General features: G+C 37.6%; 1 protein-coding gene across 3 annotated transcripts; it reads left to right on the plus strand.

Annotated features, from left to right (window-relative positions):
* The first annotated feature begins 1,060 nt into the window (after positions 1-1,060).
* LOC107796307 (DNA mismatch repair protein MSH1, mitochondrial-like) lies at positions 1,061-19,514 on the plus strand. 3 transcript variants are annotated; one of them, XR_012711539.1, is made up of 23 exons: positions 1,061-1,338; positions 4,007-4,136; positions 4,278-4,375; positions 5,174-5,249; positions 5,379-5,498; positions 6,168-6,215; positions 6,683-6,747; positions 7,107-7,192; positions 7,741-7,905; positions 8,650-8,759; positions 8,840-8,945; positions 9,042-9,117; positions 10,946-11,004; positions 12,616-12,683; positions 13,510-13,683; positions 14,408-14,614; positions 15,181-15,437; positions 15,529-15,672; positions 16,252-16,309; positions 16,603-16,902; positions 17,605-18,330; positions 18,716-19,153; positions 19,329-19,514. XR_012711539.1 is itself a non-coding variant. In XM_075257020.1 (22 exons), the coding sequence occupies exons 1-22, from the start codon at positions 1,217-1,219 to the stop codon at positions 18,944-18,946; spliced, it is 3,426 nt and encodes a 1,141-aa protein (XP_075113121.1). In that variant the 5' UTR covers positions 1,061-1,216; the 3' UTR covers positions 18,947-19,211. The 3 variants fall into 3 exon arrangements, 2 of the variants coding, with proteins under 2 accessions (XP_075113121.1, XP_075113122.1); XM_075257020.1 differs by lacking the exon at positions 19,329-19,514 and having other exon boundaries at positions 18,716-19,211; XM_075257021.1 differs by lacking the exon at positions 19,329-19,514 and having other exon boundaries at positions 1,067-1,338; positions 4,013-4,136; positions 18,716-19,211.
* The last annotated feature ends 5,331 nt before the right edge of the window (positions 19,515-24,845 follow it).

The raw sequence follows: 24,845 nt of genomic DNA on the forward strand, positions 1-24,845 counted from the left end.
CCTAACTCTACCACGAGCCTCCAAATCATATTCCGGACGTGCTTTTAAGTTCAAAATCGCCTAATGGAGCTAACAAAACCGTCAAAATTCTAATTCAAGATCGTTTACACATAAGTCAACATCTGGTTAACTTTCCCAACTTAAGCCTTCACAAAAGAGACTAAGTGTCTCAACTTACTCCAAAACCACTCCGGACCCTAACCAACTAACCTGATAAGTCAAAATACATCTGAAGAACACAGAAGAAGCAGGAAATGGGGAAACAGGGCTATAACTCTCGAAACGACCGGCCGGGTCGTTACAGTTTTCTTTTTTGTTATTGCTAATGGTAGAGTGTGTACTGATATTTGTAGGGAAGGAGATCAAGGTTTGCATGGCAATCACGTGGAATTAGAAAAGAAACAAGAAATAAAGAAGATAAATAAAATGAAAAAAATAAAGAATGAGTCAAATTTGAGTGTGAAATAAGTTATGGTAAAAATATCAATAATAGTATATGGGCAAAAATAAATGAATAAAAGAGAAAAATGAAAAAATAAGAAGAAAACGAGAAAAAAGAAAAGGAGAAAAGAAAGAAAAAAAGGGAAAAAAAGAAAAGAAACATAGAAATAGAAAAGAATTGGAGAAAAAAGAGAAAATTCCCCACAAAAATTACTATGGGTACGGAAATGAAATTAGTTTGATGGGTAGATAAGTGTAAATAATTTTATTTTTGTGGGTAAGTGTGTCATTTCCCCTTTAATAGTAGACAAATTTAAATTTTATTGATAGATCCATTATGCTCTATTGGACTAGATATGATGTACCATAAAAACTTGTAGAAACAATACCATGTAGTCACTCTAAATGACAGTTATTTAGGAATTAATCAATGTATTCTGAATTTTAATTTTTTAGTTTAACTTTTTCAGGATAAAAATGTTCGTAGTTGTCTTGAATTAAGATTTTTAGTTTAAAATTTCAGGACAAAATAAGTATTGACTAATTCTAAATAACATCCGTAAGAATGACCATACATGCAATTGTTGTTTAAATATGAGTAGCAAAAAACTATTTTTTTGAAACAATAAAAGAAAATAAAGTCAGTCCCTCCTTCCGACACTGCTGCCGTTTCCACTTTCGGGGCTTTTCCTTCACTTCAGTGTCTTCAGAGTACTTTTCTTCTTAGGTACCCTCTGGCGGGAAGAACAAAAAACACACACACTCTACTACTACTATGAGTTGGGTTACGGCGAAAAACGTAGTCGTTTCAGTTCCGCGTTGGCGGTCACTCTCCCTTTTCCTACGTCCGTCACTCCCACTTCGCCGCCGCTTCTTCTCTTACTCTTCACCTCCTCTGTAAGTCTTTTCTTGCCTAAAGTTTAATGCTTTAATGTACATACTCATGTGTGTGGAGGAGAAAGGTCAGTAGTAGTTGGGTTGGTTTTGGGGGTGGTGGTGGAGAAATCACCATAGGAAAGATAGTATTGGAATTTGTTGTGCCAAAGAGGCCCAAAAGGCAAGGAGTCGTCATCTAGTTTGAAAATGCTGTGCTTTTCCACTGCTATTCATGAATAATTTAATTTTTGACTAGGCACGGAGTTCAACAAAAAAATGAATATATATTTGTGTGGCTATAAATTATTATTTCATTAAGTGTAAAAATGAGAAGCTTAAAATTAAATTGTTTCTAAATATAGAAAAATGTCATTCTTTTTGGAATAGATGGAAATGGAAAGAGCATCGCATAATTGGGACAGAAGGAGTATTACTTGTTTGTATTCTTTTCTGTGTGTTTATATTGGAAAGTTGAGTGAAGCTTAATAAGGAATTCAGATTTTCTGCCTCCTGAAGTTAAAAGATGACCAAATGCAGCGAGTTGTTTAAACAAACAATTGGGCTTATTTTGAGTACAAGAATGGGGATATAGAGGTTTTGAGCAGTGGCTCCATGTGTGCTTGTCAAGGTTGATGCTTTCGATCTTTCGTGCCCGAAAGTTCATTTCTGTGATTGGATGTGAGAAAATTGAGTGAATTAGCTGTCATTCATTTCAAAAATGTTGGATTTCACTGTTTAAATTGGCATTTAGTCGTGCTACTTTTCAGGTTAGGGCGGCATGTTCTGCCTAAGACTCCACATTTTGCTACCACAGACCATATTAGTTTTCTGGAGTGAAGATAGATCAAAAGCACGAGTGATGGATAGAAATAGGAATTATAGTACTATTGTTAGTCGGTGAACATTTCTACTGACGAATCATTTCAATAGCACAGTGTTGTGTCGCGGGGAACAATCATGGAAGCACTAGAAAAAGTAATGTATCTAGACCATCTGCTCTATCTGTTCGAGTAAGCTAGTTAAAAAAAAAGCTCCCATATAGACACAAGGGATGTTGGAGCTGCAAGAGGGTCCGTCCATCAAATGATAGGTTATATGGATGGGCTTGTATGTAAAATTGACCCCGAGTTACCTAACAGAGTTGTGCTTGAATAGGGGTTCATTGTCAAAAAGGACAGGCAGGAGTAGGACATTTATACTAATCTTTTTGATCTGCTGGCTTGGTGGTCCTTTCAATCTCATTTTGCCATTGAACTGTAAATGTGCTGTCTCATTCTAAGAACTCAAAAACGCTCTCTCTCTAAATAGAAAAAAAAGAGGCTCATTTGTAAGTAAATTTCCCCCCCAAAAAAAATCCTTTGCTCTCCTATTTGATGGAGCTACTATAGAAGTAGCATTGTTTCTTGGCTTCGTTTTTTAGTCAAGCTTCTGGGTTCCTTAGCGTAGTTTCTTTTCCACATTTTAAGACTCTGTTTTTATAGCCTAGTTTATATTACAGCTGACATGACTCCATACTCGATGCTTTATTTTTGTATAAGGGTAACTTCTTAACTTTGTTGCCTTAAAAAAGGGAATGTAAAATGGGTATCGGTTATCACTCCTTGAGTAGTTGCTCACCACTGCTTTGTTCCTTCCATGTACACCATTTCTTTGTGAGTGCTCTGCTTGCTTGTTATCGCTCTACTTCCGCTGACAACCAGTTTCAGATTCTTCTTGAGGCATCGTTTAATTAGAGATTTGAATAATCTCTATTTTGGTGCTCAATGTTGCATGATAAAAATAAGATAGATAAATAGATGGATACTATAAAAAGCTAATGGCTTTCTCTTCTTATATAATTGATTTCTTCCACACGAAATCAGCATGTTTAATTAGAGATTTGAATAAGCTCTATTTTGGTGCTCAATGTTGCATGATAAAATAAGATAGATAAATAGATGGATACTATACCTAATGGCTTTCTCTTCTTATATAATTGATTTCTTCCACACGAAATCAGCATGTGAGAGTTTATCTAACCCCGTGCAATCCTTGCTACTAGTGGGGGTTTGGTTTTTCAGATAAAAACTTGCTCTTTAAGCGATGGGATTAGGAGCTTTGCCCTCCTTAGCTATAAATCTCGAAACTTTCCTTTGGGTAGCAAACCTGGTGGTTCTGATACTGTCTAGTTTGAGATTGATCCATTATTAGAGCCTGCCTCTGTCCTATTTTGGACAAGTTGTAGAAACTTTCTTTAAATTTGCATTTGGATCTTTAATCAGTTTGAGCCTTTGAGGCTGAATCACAGATAGAAACTGTACCTTGGTGCTCTTTAAATGGTCTATGGAAAGATAATTTTGAGGGCTGAATAAATAAAAGTAGAAAGTTTTAAGGTGTAAAGAGGATGAGAGTATTTTCTAGTAATATTGATGGTAAACTGAAAATCATTAAATAGAGGAATAATCAGCCATTTATGGTTGATGGCACACACAGTGTTTGATCTACAGGTTGTTGTGAGTTGAACATATTTGATATATTTATGACTAAGAGAGTTCCTATTTATCATTCTACTCTTTGGGATAAGATAACTTCAGGCTTAATATGGTTTTTCTTTTGAGTTCAGTATTTCATAAAACTCTCATATCAACAACCGCTGACAAATTTCTGGATTCACATGTTCTTTTTCCAATTTCTGTATTCACCCGTGTAGTGTCAGGTGCCGAGAGCGGATATGTTGCTTGAAGGAGCGAAAGTTGTTTACCACAACCGCAAGAAAACTCAAACAACCAAAAGGTGTTCCAGAGGAAAAAGACTATGTTAACATTATGTGGTGGAAAGAGGTAGTTTACATTTCTCTCAATGACTGGGTTGATTGATAATTGCGAGATGCAAATCTATGATTCTTTTCCTTTTTTTAAACAAGTGTAAACAAGAGTTTAATTATCGTATAATGTTCTGCCACCATGACTTTATGTTTGTAGAGGATGGAATTCTTGAGAAAGCCTTCTTCTGTTCTACTGGTTAAGAGGCTTACATATTGTAACTTGCTCGGTGTGGATACAAATTTGAGAAACGGAAGGTCAGTTCTTTCAAGTTGTCTGTTGATCCTTCCTTTATGCAGTTTTCACATTAGTTTTTGTTCCAACTTAGAGAAGAGTTTAATCAAGGGTTCTGGGAGAATCTCTTTTTTTTTTTTCCATAAAGCTCACCTACAGGTGTTAGTCCATTAATCTAACATGTGTAGGTTTTCTGTATTACTTTGTTTGTTCCTCTATGAATTGGAATCTGAAGCTCTGCTGAGAAGAGTCTTAGATTTCTTTAAGATCTCCTTGTCTTTCCTTGCTGATATTTTTTTTGTATTTGCACATTCTTGGTCTAATATCCTCATATAGATATAATCCTGTCAGAAGTGAGTTGTTGACTTGTGAACTCCACAAAGTGCAAACTGCAGTATCTACGTATTTCAATATTTTTAGCTGAATTTTCTGGCTATATTCACATGGACATAAATATATTAATCATAATGCGCTAAATGATGGTTAGGCTTTGCAAATTGCACAAAAACCCGTAACGATATTATTTCCTGTTTGACATGGCTTAGGGAACCCTGCTGAAAAGCAAAAGAATCCAGGCTGCTCAAAAATTCGTCAAAAAACATTTTGTAACAGATTTTTTTTTTGCTTCTTGGGTAGCATCCAAGGTCGACCGTACCAAGAAGCAAAACAATCCATACAAACTATTAACTGTCCGATCTACACACCGACAAATAAAAATATACATATATACATATGCTTATGTCTCCGCTTGTCTTTGTTTGTCTATTATTTGTCCCATATTTCTTAAGTTTGTAATAAAGGCTACCTCGTATATTTATCAGTCTTAAAGATGGAACGCTTAACTGGGAGATGTTGCAGTTCAAGTCAAAATTTCCGCGTGAAGTTTTACTTTGCAGAGTATGATTTTACAGCTTTCATTTACTCTTCTTTTACATGTGCTTGATAGTCATGTATCAGTTCCTCAATCTATGAGGACTCTACTCAAAGTCAATGATGAGTGCCTCTTGTTATTCTCTGACTTTCCAGGTGGGCGATTTTTATGAAGCAATTGGATTCGATGCTTGTATTCTTGTGGAATATGCTGGATTAAATCCATTTGGTGGCCTACGTTCAGATAGTATACCGAAAGCTGGTTGTCCAGTTGTGGTACTGGTTTCATTTTCTGTTTATATATATATTTTCAATTTTTCTGTGGAAATCATAGATAGTTTAAGACAGGTAACTCCAAGAATTTGGAGGCCACTAGTTTTCGGCCCTCAGGAAAGGAAAGGTTGAATTAAGTTTTCCGTTTAAAAAGTTTGTTCGTCACATATTTTGCATGAATGGACCTCCATGCTAACGTAGGTTTCAGAACTAATTTCTCTTGTGAACCAAATTTTGTTCCCTTAAGGATATCTTGTTTCTGACCATGTAGAAGCTGAGCTTGAAGCTGGATTTGTTTTCTTTACCTCTTTTAAAAGGGTAAAGAAGCTTTTAAATATGTCTAAGCTGATAATATGCCAAAGAAATAGGGAGATCGTCTGATTTTCTCATTTTTTCCCCCTTCCTTTTTTCCTTTTTAATTACTTTCAAGTATAAATGCTTCCTTCTTTTTGAAGTTCGTTGATGGAGAATCCCTTTTACTTATTCTGTTATCTTCCTACATAATAATGCTCGAGAAAACTGCCAGTAGAGTATGCCTAGTTCCTCCTGTATTCCTTACGTTGTATTTTTAAGATAGACTTTTTGTTATTTGTTTTCTCTTATTCTGTGTTCATACTCTCTCAGTTTCACTCTTTGTCGGTAAACTTTGTCATTTTTTTGTTCTTTCTGCAGAATCTAAGGCAGACATTGGATGACCTCACACGTAATGGCTTCTCTGTGGTTTGTGCCATCCCCAAACATTCTGTTGGAACTTTCATTATCCTTTTTGTGTTCCTCTATATATTTTAATACATGAGAGGATGGAATGGTAATTTTTATTGATATGTTTAATGAATTTGTAAGAGTTGGCTTGTATCTACCTCACACAACGTAGGGGTAAGGTCTGCGTACACCCCATCCTCCCCGGATCCCACTTGTGGGATCATACTAGATATGTTGTTGTTGTAAGAGTTGGCCTTTTCTCTTAAAACTGTTGTCTTTTACTAGTGAACTTATAAACTGATTAATTTCTTGAAGCACTAATTTCTAATGATGTTCTACCACTTGTCTTGATATCTTCTTACTTCATTCCCTCTATCTTTTTTCTACACATTACTTCCGCAGCCTCTTTGTCAATCACTTCCTTTTAGTCATGCACTAAAACAGAAATAATAATTTGTACAGCTGTGGCATGTTTATATTTGTAGTGTGTCGTGGAGGAAGTTCAGGGTCCAACTCAAGCTCGTGCTCGTAAAAGCAGATTTATATCAGGGTAATTACTTGTGAATAGCTCAAGGTTTCTGATAAGTACAATTTCCTTTCTGGGTGATATTATACAGTTTTAAACGTTTATATCTCTTGGATCTTTCAATGTACAGGTGAATCTAATAAATGTCGATGATGCAAAAATATTAGTTGTGAGAAATGCAAGTTAAGCATTTATGCTAGCATGCTGAATAGCTTAACTCTTTTTCTGAAAAAAGAAGTTAAGCTTTTCAGCATGCTAGCATAAACCAAAGTATCTTAAATATTCATAAGACCCTCAGCACTGACTTTTTTATTTATTAGAAAACGATGCTGGACAGTCCTAACCTGTGGCAACTTACAATTGACTTGTTTTCAATATTTCAGGCATGCGCATCCAGGCAGTCCCTATGTTTTTGGCCTTGTTGGAGATGATCAAGATCTTGATTTTCCAGAACCAATGCCTGTTGTTGGTATGGCAAAGCAAATTATTCTTGCATAGATTGGTTTCTCTTGCTATTTAGTATTGAAGCTAAATAATGGGTGCATTTATGGAACCAATGTTTTTACACAAATGATTTTGCAAGAACAGAGTCATTGATTCTAATCGTAAATTGTTTACTTCCAGGCCTGACTTCTTATCATTACCAGTATTCGTAATGTTGGCCTTGTGTTTATCAATATTTTCTTCCCTGCCAATATAAGTTCCAGCTTTCCCTGTCATTATTGCTTGACCACTACAACAACTACTACTCTCAATTCCAAGCTAATTAGAGTCGGTTATATGAATCATCACTATCTATTTTGCTCCATATGGACCCATTTCAATCCAAAATTTGATAATTCAGAGCTTTCCTACTCTAGAAGTTCTCTACATTTCTACTGACGAGTGACTGCTGCTTGACCATTTAAGTTAAAAAGATTTTTTTTGGCTTGTTAGCATCTCATAGTTATTAGTTATAAAGATTAAGAAATTTCATTTGCAAATCACAAACTAAGAGTTCTTATTTGGTGGATACAGGAATATCCCGTTCAGCGAAGGGGTATTGCGTTATCTCAGTTTATGAGACTATGAAGACTTACTCTGTGGAGGATGGCCTAACTGAAGAAGCCTTAGTTACCAAGCTTCGTACTTGTCGATGCCATCATTTGTTTTTGCATAATTCATTGAGGAACAATACTTCAGGTTTGCAGATCACTCTTTTTTGTTTTTTATCATTGCTAATTAGGGGGCAAAGTGGCTTATGTAAGGGATCTAATAGGCTAATACCAACATACTCGGACATTCTAATTTTAGCTGCATATATCTGTTTGGATATAATGTGGGTGAGGTTAAATTTTGAGATAGAGAGATCAGTTCACCGTGTCACTGCAGGAGAACAATTTGATTGGCCATTTTTATATGCTATCGCCACTTTGTTAGCCTGTACTTAAAATTTAGCCACAGTTCAATTTTTTTTACAAATATAGCCACTTCTTCTTCCCACCAGTTTTATAGAATTTCACTTCCAACTGCCTACTTGTCAATGTATGACAACCTACCCTACTGATTCTACTAGCTAATCGACACAGAAAACCTGAATGGGTTACTTTCAATCTTTTTCTTATACAAACAATTGGGGCACTTGAAGTATGGAGAAGTATTCATGGGTGTTAACAAAATTTGTGAAATGGAAGTGGAGATATAGTAGTTCAAATTTCAGAACTTACTCTATTTATATATTTTAATGGAGCAACTGCCGCGTAATTACTTTCAATCTTTTTCTTATAGAGACAATTAGGGCACTTGAAGTAGCGAGAAATATTCATGTGTGTTAGCAAAATTTGTGAAATGGAGGTGGAGATATAGTAGTTCAAATTTCAGAATTTACTCTATTTATATATGTAATTGTTATTCAGTCCTTCATTTTGCTGGAGGGTTTCCTCTCAGGAACATCACGTTGGGGGGAGTTTGGTGAAGGTGGGCTTTTGTGGGGAGAATGTAATGCTAGACAGCATGAATGGTTGGATGGCAATCCTATCGATGAGCTTTTGTTCAAGGTTTGCTTCAGATCATTTCATTTTTTGTGACACAACCTGTTACTTCAGTTTGAACTACATGAAAAGTAATGAAATTTCAGGTAAAAGAGCTTTATGGTCTCGATGATGACATTACATTTAGAAATGTCACTGTTGTTTCAGAAAATAGGCCCCGTCCTTTACACCTTGGAACCGCCACACAAATTGGTAATGCTTAAATTATTCATTTCAGTTGCATTTTGTCACTGTCTGGTGGTGTCACCCTAGGCTAAAACATCACTTTCTGGGGTTTGTTAACTTTAGGTGCTATTCCAACCGAAGGAATTCCATGTTTATTAAAGGTGTTGCTTCCTCCACACTGCAATGGTCTACCAGTTCTGTAAGTGAGCATCATTTTTCAGCAAACAACTGCCTGGCCTTACTGCATGGAGTTCTCTTCGTTTCTCTCTAGAAACCTACACCCCCTGCCCCCCACCGGCCACCCCTCATAAACCGGCAGGAAATATTTTTGTATGTGTGCTGCTATAATTTTTGCTCCAAACAATATCCTTGTCTCAGCGACAGAACTGTCAGCAGCAAAGGTGTTGGGATCACTGTTCTATACAGCAGCATTAGACAATGACCGATTCTGTTTGACATTGAAAACCTATAGCTCCTTAAGAACTCAAATTTATTTATCCGACCTGATACTTATGTTTTTGTTGTATAGAGGTCCATATGTATAGGTACTTCACAATCTCTGAAAATTTACAGGTTCTCTTATTTTCATGGTTTAGCTTGACAGAAGGATACTTGGGGGGGGGGGGTTGGGGGGGGAGGTGTCAGAGAGTGGGAGGTAACTGTTAAGTTTAAGGAGGAAAAGGGTACATGGGGTTCAAAGAATTGATCTGTGGTCTGGGTGTTTTAGTTAGAAAAGAATAAAGAAATAATGTTCCTTTTTGTTTTCAGTTTGGAATCTGTTTTTTCTTTAATCTGCCGAAAGTAATACTGATGATTTTAATTTTACATACTTACATGGATGTGATCTCCTATATATTCTAGAGATTGCCTTGTGTCATACCACATAGCTCTTTGCCTAGTTTTGTGTAGCTCTGTTCCCCCACTTGTAATTCTTCCTCCTTGCTCCATGGTAATAGCGACGAGTCAATCCTTTCTATTTCTAGTAAGCTGCTTTTAAATTACGTGAACACTTGACGAGTAGCTTACTCCATTGCTGTAAGCTGATTTTGTAGACTGCATACATTGGATATGGGTTAGTGCTATATACTCATCATCCTTGAATCGCCCCAAAAGATTGTTTCTATTCTTTATGTGGTTAGGATAATACTTCAAGGAACACAGGTAAAACTTATATTTGTTACATCCCCCACTTCATCGATATAGTAGACTCTATCCAAGCTACAAGAGAGATGTAACCCCTAAGGGGTCGTTTGGTAGGGTGTATAAGAATAGTGCGGAATAAGGTGTATTAGTAATGCATGGGTTAGTAATGCAAGCATTAGTTATGCAGATATTATTTCTTATCTACTGTTTGGTGTGATGAATTAAAATTTTTAATGCATTGTATAATTTTAAGGAAAGTAGTTTTTAAAAAAAATGCTCTCCATATTATCTAGCTTTAAGGAACTTCAAGGACAATTTTGTCTTCAACTATGCTAATGCATGCATTAACACCCTTGGTATTACTAATGTCATGGTTTTCTATGCATTACTTATACACAGGTTAATACCAAGTATGATGTATAACTAATACAAGCATTAGTTATATACAAGTTGAAAAAATGTACCAAACAAGGTATTAGTAATGCACACAACTAATGCTTGCATTATTTTTTCTAATACCTCCTACCAAACGACCCCTAACAAACACAGACAGAAATGGAGTATTCCTTCTGATTTTTGTTGCTTAATACATGTGACTAATTTCAATTAGGCCTCATTTTAAACTGTACATCCCACTTAGTATTTCTTTAGAGAAAGTTTTCAGGTCAATAACTCCTCTTCTTTCAGCGGTTACGACCTGCCGAATACTGAATTTTGTTTGAATGCTACGTTGAAGTGATTATTTATTCCTGCTAGTAGTTAACATATATCTTTTTTGTCTAACTTGTATCATTTTTTGGATGGTTCATTTACTTTTTATAATGTCCTTTTTAAATTTATTGTCGTTCTGGTATTCATGATGTCTGTGATATTGTTTCTATCAGGTATGTTAGGGATCTTCTTTTAAATCCACCGGCCTATGAGATTGCTTCAAAACTTCAAGGTGAGAAATGCCTTGTGTAGATATTCGTGCATTCCCACCTGTTCATGGCGGCAATCACTTCACTAATTACTGCATGATAGATTTGATCAATTTAAGGTCTTATTTACAGCTTTAACTATGTTTTGTTGTCACATCATAGTGAGTGAAGCCCCCACCGTGCTCTTTCTCTCACACATTGTTTAGGTCTCAATGATTGTAATGCTCTATATGATTCTTGCATTTTATAATAATTCCTATTTCCTTGCTTAACCAAAGAATAAGAATCTTCTTTTCTCTTGAACAGGTGAACCTTACTAGTGGGGTTCTGCAAGTATGTTCTCTAAAAAGAGAGTTTTAATTAACTAATTGTTTTTTATCCTTCTTTTTTGTGCGTTAAATCCATGATACTTAAAGAAGTTGCCCCCCCCCCCCTTTCAGTTTTCACGTGCAAATAACACAAATTGTAACAACTGATAAAGCTTTGGGATTTTGAAGAATTGTTTCTTTTATAAAGTGTTACTTTTCTAAGTTTTCCTATTTTTCAGTATACTCCTTGTATGCAGGCTCGCTTTTGCCCTTTCTTTAATGAAATTTATTACTTTATAAAAGAGAAGCATTACAGCCTCCCTACTCTCCGGGGTAGGGGTAAGGTTTGCATATACTCTACCCTCCCCAGACCTCACTTGTGGGAACTCACTGGGTGGTTGTTGTTGTTATAAAAGAGAAGCATTACTTCATTGATCAGCGGGAAAGTCCCTGTATGCATGTGGTATACTCAATGTGGAAAACTTACATAAAAACATGGTTCTGTACAAAAAGCATTCAATCATTTATGCTAATTTAAGGGCCTTATGGGTGTACCAAAAGTTTATAAAACAAAAAGTTTGTCCTATTTTGTAGAAAACTTTTTGAAGATCATATTTTGCTGAAATTGTTCTCATATGTATGTTTAAAGCAAACACGTGGATGCTTTTCTTTGATATTCTCTATTGACTTATAAAAATCTATTACTACTAGTTCAAAAATAAAAGTTGACTCAATAAAGTCAATTGAAGCTCCATAGTTTTGCAGTTTAGTGAAGCTAAGATCTAGCTGTAAGCTTTGAGGTCCCATTGAGCTCGAGTTTTCTTAAAGCACAAGGGGTATCGGACTTTCAGCTAAGACCACAGAGGTTGAACAATGGCTAATTTGCCCTAATTTGGGCAATGCCCAACTTGTTGAGATTAGGACTTAGTCATGTCGGTACACTTACTCTAAGTCTGGCGTTTGCCACAAGTCTTTTTAGTTTGTTAAGAACTTTGTTAGGAAAAAGTGTAGAGAACCTCTAGTAACAGAGAAATCCCTATTTGTGAAAAACAAAAACTAAGTATTAGAATGAAATGCTTCAAATGGAGCTAAGTTGAAGGGTTCATAGAGCCGACCTCAATTAGTTTGGGGTTGAGGCATAATTAATATTGTTTTCTTTTGCCCTGATGTGGAGAGGGGAGGGCAGGAGAGAGACTTGTTAATGTCAATGCAATTTCTAGAGGAGTCAAATATGGATAATATGTCCGTGCCTTCTTTTTTTATCTTCAGTGCCGATAACTGGCGCATTTAATTTTTATACACTAATATTTTCATTTGCTTTTGCAGAGGCATGCAAACTTATGATGGGTGTCACATGTTCAATTCCTGATTTTACTTGTATTTCATGTGCAAAGGTTGTACTTCAATATTCAATTTATTCCTTCTGCACAACTTACTTATTTTCAGTAGATATGCAGATATTTCGCAATGATGTTGTGTTCATTTGCTGTAACAAGATCTTGCATCTTAACTAGTAAACTTGGGTTTTATTTTGGTAAGATTTCTTGCATGAAATAAGAGCCTACATAAAATGCTGATGCCTTTTGATTAAAGTCCGAGGCTCTATGATTTCAATGACTGCTCAGCCCTCTCTTTTCCCAGTTTAAAAGGGAATGAATTGGTAGCTGGTTAGAGCTTAATGTTGGAGTTTCCGAGGCCCTTTGTGCGCCAAGATTATTTCGTCTGAATTCATCACATGTTTCTTGTTGCTTATTCGTCTTTGAGATTCAGAATAAGATTGGTTTCTCTTGTTGAGTTATTATCTCTGGACGAGCTTTTCCTTGTTGTACCCTCTTTACTTTGATTGGTGTGAAACTTTTCCCTTATGAATAATGCAATAAAACTGATGATTGCAATGAATTTTTTGGATGTACCATGCTTTTAGGAGATATGTTAAGTCCATTAATTCTGTCTACTTATTCTGAACTTGTCATCAGAATAGCAGCATTGATACTTCTGTCTACTATTCATTCCATAAGCAGTTGGATCTGGCATTATGTTATGTGTTTGGAGTTTCAAACCTTGTGCTAGGTAGGAAACTTCAACAGAGTGTAAAAAGAAGAAGCAAAAAAAAAAAAAAAAAAAACTTCTCTTCCTGCTTTTCCTTCTCAAACAATTCTTAGCCTTCTATGCTTCAGTTTGTAAATGCTACTGTTGAGATTTTTTGTTGTCTATTTACAGCTGGTCAAGTTGCTTGAGTTGAGGGAGGCAAATCATGTAGAGTTCTGCAAAATAAAGAATGTGGTCGATGAAATACTGCAGATGTACAGAAATTCAGAGCTTCGTGCTATTTTAGAGTCACTGATGGATCCTACTTGGGTGGCAACCGGGTTAAAAGTCGATTTTGATACTCTAGTAAGTGATGTTGGGGCTTCTATTCCACATCCAATTCTCATGTAGAGTTCCTGTGCAGTATATAAATTATTGAGTGATGTTTTAAGAGCAATAGTCTTGTTTATTCCAGTTTGGGATAGATGAACAGGAATCATTCAGCCTTTCTTTTGTTGCTTTTTGCATTGTATGAGCTTAGTAACTTTCTCGCAAGAATGTATCTTGTCATTTAAACGACTCTTGCATTAGGTTTTAAATTCTTTTAACATTGTAATAGCTCGTCTACTTTTTATACCTGGCAAGAACCTTTTATGTCAACTCTATTACAACTCTAGGTGATTGGTAGAAAGCTTAAATGTATGAAGATCATCAAAAGAATTGAAGGAATACTAAATCGTGATACTTCTTTTGGGGGACATACCCAATGGATCATAGCGTATACATAGGTTTAATAGCAATTAGAGGTTTGTAGTAATCCTTGAATATACTAGAATTGTAAACTTTGTTGATCATAGTTTAGCTTCCTGGTAAGAGACATGCACAGGCCTCTTGCTTTTTCTGTTAGTCTTTCTACTCAAGTAGGGTTTATGCCAATTTTACTTTTTGCCTCTTTAGTTAGGTACGTGCCCCGTGTGCTCTTCGTAGCTTCTCCGGTATTGACAAATTTGACTTAGATTTTGTTTTTGCCATTCTTGCAAAAGGCGCTTTGATATTAGATCTGATTAAGGTTAACCCGTTGTTACTTCAGGTGAATGAATGCGGAGAGATTTCTGGTAGAATCAGTGAAATAATATCTGTACATGGTGAAAGTGATCAAAAGATAAGTTCCTATCCTATCATCCCAAATGATTTTTTTGAAGATATGGAGTCGCCATGGAAAGGTCGTGTCAAGAGGATCCATTTGGAGGAAGCATATGCAGAAGTAGACAAGGCTGCAGATGCTTTATCTTTGGCTGTGAGTCTCTTTTTATTTATCTTCAACAATCCTAATGATTTACAAGTTGTGCATCTGTGTGCGCTTTAATACTCTTTCATTAGCTAAGATATACATTGCTGTAAAGGCAGTCAGCTTTTCAACGTCAAGTAAAAGCCTTTTTGATAAATCCAGTAATATTATCTAGGAATTTACTGATCGATGAACAATTTTGGGGTAATCGATAGACAAATAAAACAAGGTAGTAACATTTTAATAGTGACGCGGAATTAACTGAGATATTGTTGATCTGGTTGGTTCTAACCAGATTGAAATCATGAGTCTGAAACAAGTGATCTGTAAAATTTAAGTTTTCAGAAAAAAAACAGTTTTAATTGCTCCAGCCAAATAGATCTTGACACTATAGAAGTTTGTACTTTATAGCAGCTGCAACCGTGGATGTCGGATCCAAGACTCCCAGCCAAGCAAAAAAAAAAAAAAAGGAAAAAAGAAAAGAAAAAGGAAAAAGGGGCACACAAGAATCTTATACTAATGAACTTGACAACCAAATTCACAAATATTTAAGTGGGCTTTCATTCTCTTTCTAGATAACAGAAGATTTCCTGCCTATTGTTTCAAGAATAAGGGCCACTACGGCCCCCCTTGGAGGAATCAAAGGGGAGATTCTGTATGCTCGAGAGCATGAAGCTGTATGGTTTAAGGGGAAGCGATTTATTCCAACTGTTTGGGCTGGAACGCCTGGTGAAGAACAAATTAAGCATCTCAGACCTGCTATAGATTCAAAGGGGAAGAAGGTTGGAGAAGAATGGTTCACTACAATGAGGGTGGAAGATGCAATAGCGAGGTTCCTATGTTACATTTACATTGAAGCTGATTTGTGTCTTACAATGAAATTCTTTTTCTTCGCTAAATAATTGTTTGGATCTCTTTCGCAGGTACCATGACGCAAGTGCTAAGGCAAAATCAAGGGTCTTGGAATTGCTAAGGGGACTTTCTTCTGAATTACAATCTAAGATCAATATACTTATCTTTGCGTCCGTCTTGATTGTGATAACAAAGGCATTATTTTCTCATGTGAGGTTAGTGGCACCATCCTACTGATCAAAAAGCAGTTTCTTCATCCCTTCCTTTAGGGGCTGCTTCTCTGCCCCTCCACACCTTTGGGGGTGGGGTCCTGCAATTTCTAGTTTTTGTTGGCTAAAATTCCCTAAAGAGTGTACTAATCTATTTTATATTCACTTTATTTCTGATATTTGCATTTGTATTTGCAACTGGATCATGAGTCTATAATGTGGAAGGTTCCTTTTCAGAAATATGACTTTGCACTGATGAACAACTTAATACTTCTCTACACAAAGAATCATAGTGATGCTGCTAGTCGCCATTTGTCCCATCTCCAGATATTTTAAATTTTTGTTATCATGCTTACTTAAGATCCATAAATTCCGTCATGGATTTTTGATTATAATTATAAACTCCAGTTCAAGTAGTAAAGTTGTTAAATTTCTGAAATTTTCTCATCAATTGCCAATGGCGAAAGGCTTTTATTTTGAAGAGCTGAATATGAATGTGTTTTGAACTTTGCATCGCTTTTTCACGTTTCTTATTTACCTTTACCCTGAATTGAGCTCATAATCTTAATCTTGGTTTCTTATCAGCGAAGGGAGAAGAAGGAATTGGGTTTTCCCAACAATTACACAATTTAACAAATGTCAGGTACTCAGAATCTGTACTTCTTTGACGTGTTTAAATATTAGTACCTCCAAAGGTTGGAATAAAATTAACACATCACATATCCACCAGATGAATTTGAAAAATTTCACAACTAGAACTAGTTGCAGGAGAATACATTTTCAGAATTTGGTTGTGTTGACTGATGCATTGGTGCTCTGTGGTACTTTTTGTGGAAGACTGCATAAAGAGAAAAATATAAATCTAACTGGTCTCATTCTTTGGGCAAGTATTCGTATATTTATGTGTTATTCCAATTACATGACATCAAAATACAGGACATAAAGGCACTTGATGGAACTATGGGAATGAAGATAATTGGTCTATCCCCTTATTGGTTTGATGCAACGCGAGGTACTGGTGTACAGAATACAGTAGATATGCAGTCAATGTTTCTTTTGACAGGTCCAAATGGTGGGGGCAAATCAAGCTTGCTGCGATCATTGTGTGCAGCTGCATTGTTAGGAATGTGTGGATTCATGGTTCCAGCTGAATCAGCTGTCATTCCTCATTTTGATTCAATTATGCTGCATATGAAATCATATGATAGTCCTGCTGATGGAAAAAGTTCATTTCAGGTACATTGTATGTTCCATATTCTTGAATTTATAGCATAGACGGTTTTCTTCTTGTCCTATTTGCTAGAGGCCTAGTTCTTTATTAGGAAACAGAACAAAAACATAGGTGCTGTATCATGATGCATCCCGCGATTGTAGCAACTAGGCGTTTCACTCTTTGCATGCATTTGCTTGCTCCTGATGATTTTAGCTTGTTAAGAATAGTTGTATTTGATTGTAATCCATGGTCAAGAGGGATGGATAATTCCTGGAATTATTTAGTTAGACTTTTCGGTGCGGCTTATCTCCTTATCCTCTCCAGCCTGAAGAGTAGATTGATTGGTATAGTGGATGTATGACAAGAACTTTTTGTGGTCATCTTGGCAGAAAAATCTTTAGTACATAGCAGTTCTGGTTTTCAACTATAGTTTTCTTATGATACAAAAAGGTAATATTTCTCTTCTAGTTATTTTATTGGTCCTAATTATGGAGTCACCTTCTTTTGCATGTCTCTTTGATTAATCTATAGGTGATAACGGAGTTAGTTTCATTTATGACATGTTCTTTCTGAGAGAAGCTATTTCAGTCTTTTGTGTGGATAATCTTGACTCTAGGTGTCGGTATTTTTGTTCATCAGTTTTCACTTTTTCTTACTGAAATAATAGAGTCTCATGGCTTTTCTGAAGGCAATATTCTGACTCTCAGCTGTCTAACATGTCCCAGATTGAAATGTCTGAAATTCGTTCTCTGGTTACTGGTGCCACTTTAAGAAGTCTTGTGCTTATAGATGAAATATGTCGAGGAACAGAAACGGCCAAAGGGACATGTATTGCTGGAAGTGTTATAGAAACCCTGGACGCAATTGGTTGTTTGGGAATTGTATCAACCCACTTGCATGGGATTTTTGATTTACCCCTGAAAACCAAGAGGACTGTGTATAAAGCAATGGGAACTGAGTATGTTGACGATCAAACAATACCAACTTGGAAACTTATTGATGGGGTCTGTAAAGAGAGTCTAGCATTTGAAACAGCTCAGAGAGAAGGAATTCCAGAAATATTGATTCGAAGAGCAGAAGAATTGTATAATTCAGCTTATGTGAATCAGATATCAAAGAAGAAAGACCAAATAAGACCTGTTTGTTCAGATTTTGACCTCAATAGCACAGATAAAATCTCTGACCAATTAAATGGTGCAAGACAAATAGCTTTGGATTCTAGCACAAAATTAATGCAGCGAATGGGAAGTGCAAGTAAGAAACTTGAAGATGCTATCTCTCTTATCTGTCACAAGAAGTTAATCGAGCTGTGTAAAGTGAAAAATGCGTCAGAAGTGGCAGCGGTGAATTGTGTTCTCATTGCTGCCAGGGAACAGCCAGCTCCATCAACAATTGGTGCTTCAAGTGTATATATAATGTTAAGACCTGACAAAAAGTTTTACATTGGACAGGTACGTTTTTCCGTTCCTAAAGTGCAGCCATATGCTGTCGAATCAATTGTTTTATGTGATGTTAAATTGTATCAAGATGCTTTACGAGTTGGAGGAAGCATGCACATTTGCATCTCATGAAGAATTGAGCCCATTTTGTTCTCATAAATTGTTTCGCTATTTTTCAAGAAGTTTCTTTTCTTTGAAATGCTTTTTCAAATTTGTGGAGGTACTTGTGTTCAAAGATGTTTTGAAATGAATGGTCCAACAGACAGATGTCATTTACTTATCCAAATGAATCCTATGGGCACATCTGCAAAAGCTAGGAGTCCTTTTGGTTTTTGAACCTATTACTTCAATTTACATACTATAGCTTAACATTCTTCTTTCTCTATTATTTGTACAGACTGATGATCTTGAGGGCCGAATTCGTGCTCATCGGTTGAAGGAGGGAATGGAAAATGCTTCTTTCCTATATTTCTTAGTCCCTGGCAAGAGCATAGCCTGTCAACTGGAAACTCTTCTAATAAACCAACTTCCTGATTATGGCTTTCCGCTAACAAACATTGCTGATGGTAAGCATCGTAATTTTGGCACGACTAGTCTCTCCCTGGAACCTTCAACCGCGCTTAGATGAATCCACTATCAGCTTGTTGCGGAAGAGTTCAAGTTGGTGTATAAAAATTGTATATCAGATGTGCATTGTTAGACTGTTAGTTTTGGAGAATTTTATGCAATGAGCAATTCAACTTGCAGTGGCTGCAGCAATTTTGGGTTAGTGTTAGCTTCTCCACCTGTGTATATATAGCTCACCATCACCTGTGAAATTGAGGTGAATTCTGATGTAAGTTAATATTCCTAATTTTTATTTAGTTATGACATGCCATTGTCATTTTATTTCCTTTTTGAATGTCAACTATACCCCAATAAGATTTTTTTTTTATTTCTATTTAATTCATTATGTTTAGTTTGAGCAAAATTCATGGGTATATTTTAAAAGTTATTTCTCTTAATTACAGGGACGGATCTAGTGCAATAGGTACAAGTTCACGTGAACCCAGTAACTTGCTTAGACCCTGTTTTTTAATTAAAATATTAATTTTATAAGAATATATAGCTTGGAACTTAGTTCATTGTTTGGTGTATATTAATCTGACATCGTGTAGGAACTCACAAACTTAAAATTATGCATTCGCTTTTGCTTATTTATGCTTATTTATGCTTGGCTTTATTAGCAACTTTTACTAAATCAAGCCCCCCCCCCCCCCCCCCCCAATTTTCATTCTACTGAGTTTGGTTGCTAAAAATCGCCTATTCAACTGTTAGTTTCTTTTTTACCTCTCATATTTCACGATTAAAGCATCACGTAATAGGTTATATCTATTTACGTAATTGTTCTTGTGATGACAAAACATTTTCAATATGAAGCACAGATATATGTAAAAAATTCTGAAAATTTAACAAATTTTAAAGTCAAACCTATATTCTAGAAGTGCAATAGGCCGGGTGGCAAAAATCTTGGAAGTCGAACCAGTAAATTTATATTTGAATTCGCATGTTAGGACGATCACAAAACAGAAGCTAATATGAATGTAATTGAGATGTGCTGTTAAAATGATCAGATGACACAAAATACTTGCACTTAAAGTATATCATTGGTTTTTCATATATGGATTATGTATAAATAACTTTATTGATGTACAAAGTTAATTCTTTGACCCAAAATTAAGATTCGAGTTCAACCAATTAGATTTAAATAAAGTAGAGTCAATCTTAGCTAATATTAATATTCAAAAGACAAAATAACTGATTTCGTAGTAGATAATATGCATGTTTGACCAAATGGCAATGAATGCGGACAACACTAACAATATTCAATGACCAAAAAGGTGAAAGATATCATTAAATAATAATAAACAACAATGAATGACATTTATGTAAATAAGAACATGCGAGTCACCCGAAAAAGGGGTGAGTTTTGTGGATATTCCTTATTACAATGATGATTGATGAGTGTTCGAATGTTCAAATAGTTCTTGGGTCTGGTGGAAAAGTTATGCAAGGATCTTAGTAAAAAGGTATTTCTCGTGTGCTTGCAATAAAACAAGATTCTCCCTATAAAGTCAATGTGTTTTCTTACAAATAAATATCTTATGTCCCATATCCTTTTGTCTCTTTCTATTTATAGGGAAAATATACCTAGAATACCCTAAGGAGTCGTTTGGTTGGAAATAGGTTATCTCAGTATTAATTATCCTGGGATTAGTTATCCCTGGATTAGTTACAATCCCGGGATAACTAATATCGGGATTAGTTATACCACGAGTCGATCACCAACTAAATATGGTATAAATTCACTTAAAATTTAGTCCAAGAATTAATTATCCTGTATCCCTCATACCAAACGAGCCCTAATAGTACATGTCTAGAGAATATCTACTAGAATATTTGTCGTAAAACTAGCCGTTATTCACTCTATCTACGGTGAGTGCTCAACCTCGACTCTGATCTTCGCTAACACTTCGATCTCGATCTCTGCCGACTCTTCGACCTTGGTCTTCAACAGCTTCATTGTCCCTGCCCTTCACTTTCTTAAAAGACCGCTTCGACGTCGGACAGGCCTTTCGAAACATCAACCTTCTTCTCTGCATTTTTCTTCTCTGAACCTCCTTTCCATGTTTCGTTTCCCTACATCATTTCCCATTCTCTCTCGTTTGTTTATCACCTTGAAACATGTCAAACTTACCATCAGATGCCGGTGAAGGGAGTCGCATTGCTCCCTTGACAGTTGTGTTTCCCTCCCATAAGGAGAGTGTTTCTGCCATTGTTGAGGATTAAGCATTCCCGTCAGTGGAGGAAATAATCCCCCGTAATCCCAACGTTAGTTCTGATCTCACCCGATCACTGGACGCTGCACCCGGGATTTTCCTATCGATGACGATGTCCAAAGAATTGGCATAATTCAAGGCCAAATTCGGTCCTCCAAATCACGTCGAATTGATCTCGACCGTAGGGGACGTGGTACAGGTTCATCGCCCTAAATACTGTGCTCTATACGCCTACCCCTTCCTTATCGGTTATTCTTTCCCCCTTCTTCCATTGGTGGAAGAATTTTGTCGTCACTACGGCTCTGCCCTACTCAGCTTGCGCCATACATCTACACGATTATTAGAATGCCGACCAAATTTGCCGAGATGGTTGGGGTCGAACTGACACTGCAGAATTTGGTGCATCTATTCTCCCCTAGCTTCTATAGGGGAACGATGTTGAACCTTCGCCACCGAGGAGGCAAATGCTTGGTAGTAAAGACGTACGATAAGGCCAGTCGTCAGTTCTGGCTCAATTTCTTCTACGTCAGGACTGAGGACATTATGGCTAACATCGATGGCTTTCCTGAGGCTTGGAACTACACACGTAAGTCCCTAGTTTTTATTTGCATTCTTTTACTTGCTTGGTATTAGTTGAAGGATTTGTCTTTCCTTGCAGCCAACAACTAGCCTCCCTTTTTAGTCACGCGCATTTCCGATTGGATCGTGCAAATCCTCCCCCGTGTCATAGGAATCCACGACTGTCGATCTTCTTCAAGAAGTTCAAACCGGCTCTTCCTTCGACAGGTAACTTGTTCTCTTTGGCCGTGGTCTTTTCACTTTTCGTTGTATGTCGATTCGTTCTACTAACTTCAATGTTTGTCTCTTTCCCAGGCAGGGGGTCTTCTCGAAGGAGCCGGGCACAGATGCCCTCTTTTCGGAGGAAGACTGTTGCACCTTCAGCTTCTGCCCCTGTTGCGACTACCGCACCTTCTGTACCGGCCCCTACCTTGGCTACCGCAATCCAAGAGCCTGCCTTCGCTTAGTCCGTTGCTTCTGCTCCACAACTCTTTTCGCTGGTTGATGAGGACAACAATATCTCCCATAAAGATAGTGGTCTAATACCCCATAAGAGAAGAGCCATAGATGCGGGAGGAGAAAGGCTAATAGCCGTCGACTTAGAGGAGGGCGACTTCGCTCTTCGAGAAACGCCCGTAGTGCATGTTAGGGAGAGCACTAGGATGGACTCCGAGGCCTCGCACTTGGAGAAGATGAATGTGGATGCATCAGTGCGTCCTGCGAGGGAGACGATCGAATGGGGGATTCCTGACGACAACCTCGCACTTTCGAGGTAATAGAGGGCTTCGTCCTCTAGGGCTGCAGTGATGTTCCCTCGTCTGCTGGTGACAGGGAAGACCATTGCTGAGAAGGACGCTGGGTTTGACTCTCATATGGATTTGGACGAGTTGAACATGATTGATGAGGGGCTTACTCAACTTGAGGTGAGGTTGGAAAGAGGCTCCAGGACTATTACGATCCCAATGGATCATAATCTGCTTGTAAATACCGAGGAGGTACTCCCTGCCCTCGGTCCACTTTGTCCTGAGATTGAGGTTATGACCCTCGAGATGATACTATGTCGAATAATATTACCAGTCTCGCTCTCCGGGTAAGTACGACTATTGTCTGTTCCTTTCGTTATGCCTTAGTTTCTTTGCAAGTTCTAACACCTTTTCTTTGTTTTGTAGATGGTTATTCTGGAGATTGAGAGTGCTCGGCGGGAGAGGAGACGTAAACAAATTTACGTGAAGCTAAAAGATAAGTATACAACGTGCCTTAGAAAGTACTAGGAGCTGCGGTGTCGGTTTCGTGAAGGTGGCGATATGCGGGTCCTGAGGGAGGACTTAAAGAAGAGGGACGAAGAGCTGATGCATGCCGTTGAGAAATGTAGCATCCTTAAAGGGATGTTGAGGAGAAAAGAGCAGGAGCTCGAGCTTAGTAGGGGCGTAGAGGCCCAATGCAGCGATCTCTAAGCCCAAGTGGTTTGGCTGCTAGGAGAACTTGAAGAGTGCCAGTTCAAGGCAGTGGCTCTCAGTGGCGAGCTCGCCGAGAAGCAGGAGGAGCTTGACAAGGCGGAGTCTTCTCGGTCGGAGGCTCAGAGGAGGGTGGAGTTCCTTGATTTGGCGAACTGAACCCTTCGTTCTGAGCGAGAGAATGACCTATCGACGGTAAGGGCTAAAGAGAAACGGCTTGATGAGAGGATTGGGGAGTTGGAAAAAGAAACCTCCGATCATTATGATTGACTTGCTTCTCTGGAGGCCGAGAAGGCCCAACTTCTTGCACAACCTTATTCGTCTATTGCTTCTAGCTTCCGTACGTCCCCCGTGAGCTATATGAAGAATGGATTCATGCCGAGGCCTGACTGGATGTGCTTTGTGAGTTGCATGCGATGAGATCTGTTTTTGGGGTGGCCTTTGGGGATGCTTCGGTCAAGGCTCGTGAGGCTCAGATTTCTTGTGTCTACGACCCTACTACGCCTCGCCCTGGTGAAGAAGATATAATGAGGAAGATGCTATGGATCATCTTGAGGAAGAGGCCTGGTACAATTATATTTACCCTTAAGGAGAGGATGGAGATGACTCTGAATGTCGGGATGGTGATGGTGTCGACGGTCAGGGAGGCGATATTGTTGAGGGTCGGACCAGTGAGGATACTATGGGTCGTGATGGCGATGGCCAGTAGTTTAAGAAAAAAATCATTTTGTGTACTTTTATCGGCGTCTTCAAGAGCCTTTGTAAGAAACTTTTGTCTATGAATATCAAATTTGATTTTTGCTTTCATCTGTGCCTTTCTTATTTGCCGTGATTTGTTTTTGTACTTGTATGTTTTGGTCCTTCATATTTTTGTTGTCGTCCGCTAACTGATCGTAGTCCTTGGGCTGAATAGCCATAGGATAAATCATCCCTTTGTCTATATAGATCGAGTATGTCTCCTTAGTTGAGGATCGATAGGTTAAGTTTGAACTGTCGGACTTAAGCCTCTTGTTCGGTTGAATTTAACCTTCTATCGAGACGTGGCCGAGGGCCGGTAGGTGTTGTTTGAGCCTGGTCAAACTTAACCTTTTGTTAAACCACGGTCGAGGTCCGATAAGTGTTATTTGAGCTTGGTCGAATCTGAGATTTTTGATAAGTTGTAGCCGAGGGCCGATAGGAATTTTTCAAACTTGATCGAACTTAACCTTCAATTAAATCATGGCCGAGGGCCGGTGGGTGTTGCTTGAACTTAACCTTTTATTAAATAGCGGCCGCATGCCAATAGGTGTTGTTCGAACTTGGTCGAACTTAACCTTTTATTAGATCGTGGCCGAAGGCTGATAGGTGTTATTCGAAATTGGTCAAACTTAACCTTTTGTTAAGGCGATTTTGATAAACATAAGTTTCTGTTACTTTGACATTGTTGCTTTGATTACATAATGGAGAAAGTTACAAACTTTGGGCATTGGCCGGCGTCCCAGTCCCGGTCTATCTAGTCCCTTCATTGTCCAACTTTGAGAATATTGTGGAGTTGGGAAATGAAAGGGAAACTAGTCCTCTCATTGTCCAACTTTGAGAATATTGAGGAGTTGGGAAATGAAAGGGAAACTAGTCCTCTCTTCGCATACTTTGACTCGAAGTGTCCCTTTCGTCGCCTCATTAAAAACCTCCTTGAGAAAACACTAATGGGACAAAA

Source organism: Nicotiana tabacum, chromosome 7 (genome assembly GCF_000715075.1).
Source record: "Nicotiana tabacum cultivar K326 chromosome 7, ASM71507v2, whole genome shotgun sequence".
NCBI classification, from domain to species: Eukaryota; Viridiplantae; Streptophyta; class Magnoliopsida; order Solanales; family Solanaceae; genus Nicotiana; species Nicotiana tabacum.

Coding starts and splice junctions, on each gene's coding strand:
- LOC107796307 (XM_075257020.1), top strand. CDS start 1,217: ATGAGTTGGGTTACGGCGAAAAACGTAGTCGTTTCAGTTCCGCGTTGG. Junction 4,137..4,277: donor ACATTATGTGGTGGAAAGAG/GTAGTTTACATT, acceptor TTATGTTTGTAG/AGGATGGAATTCTTGAGAAA. Junction 14,615..15,180: donor CAGATGCTTTATCTTTGGCT/GTGAGTCTCTTT, acceptor TTCTCTTTCTAG/ATAACAGAAGATTTCCTGCC.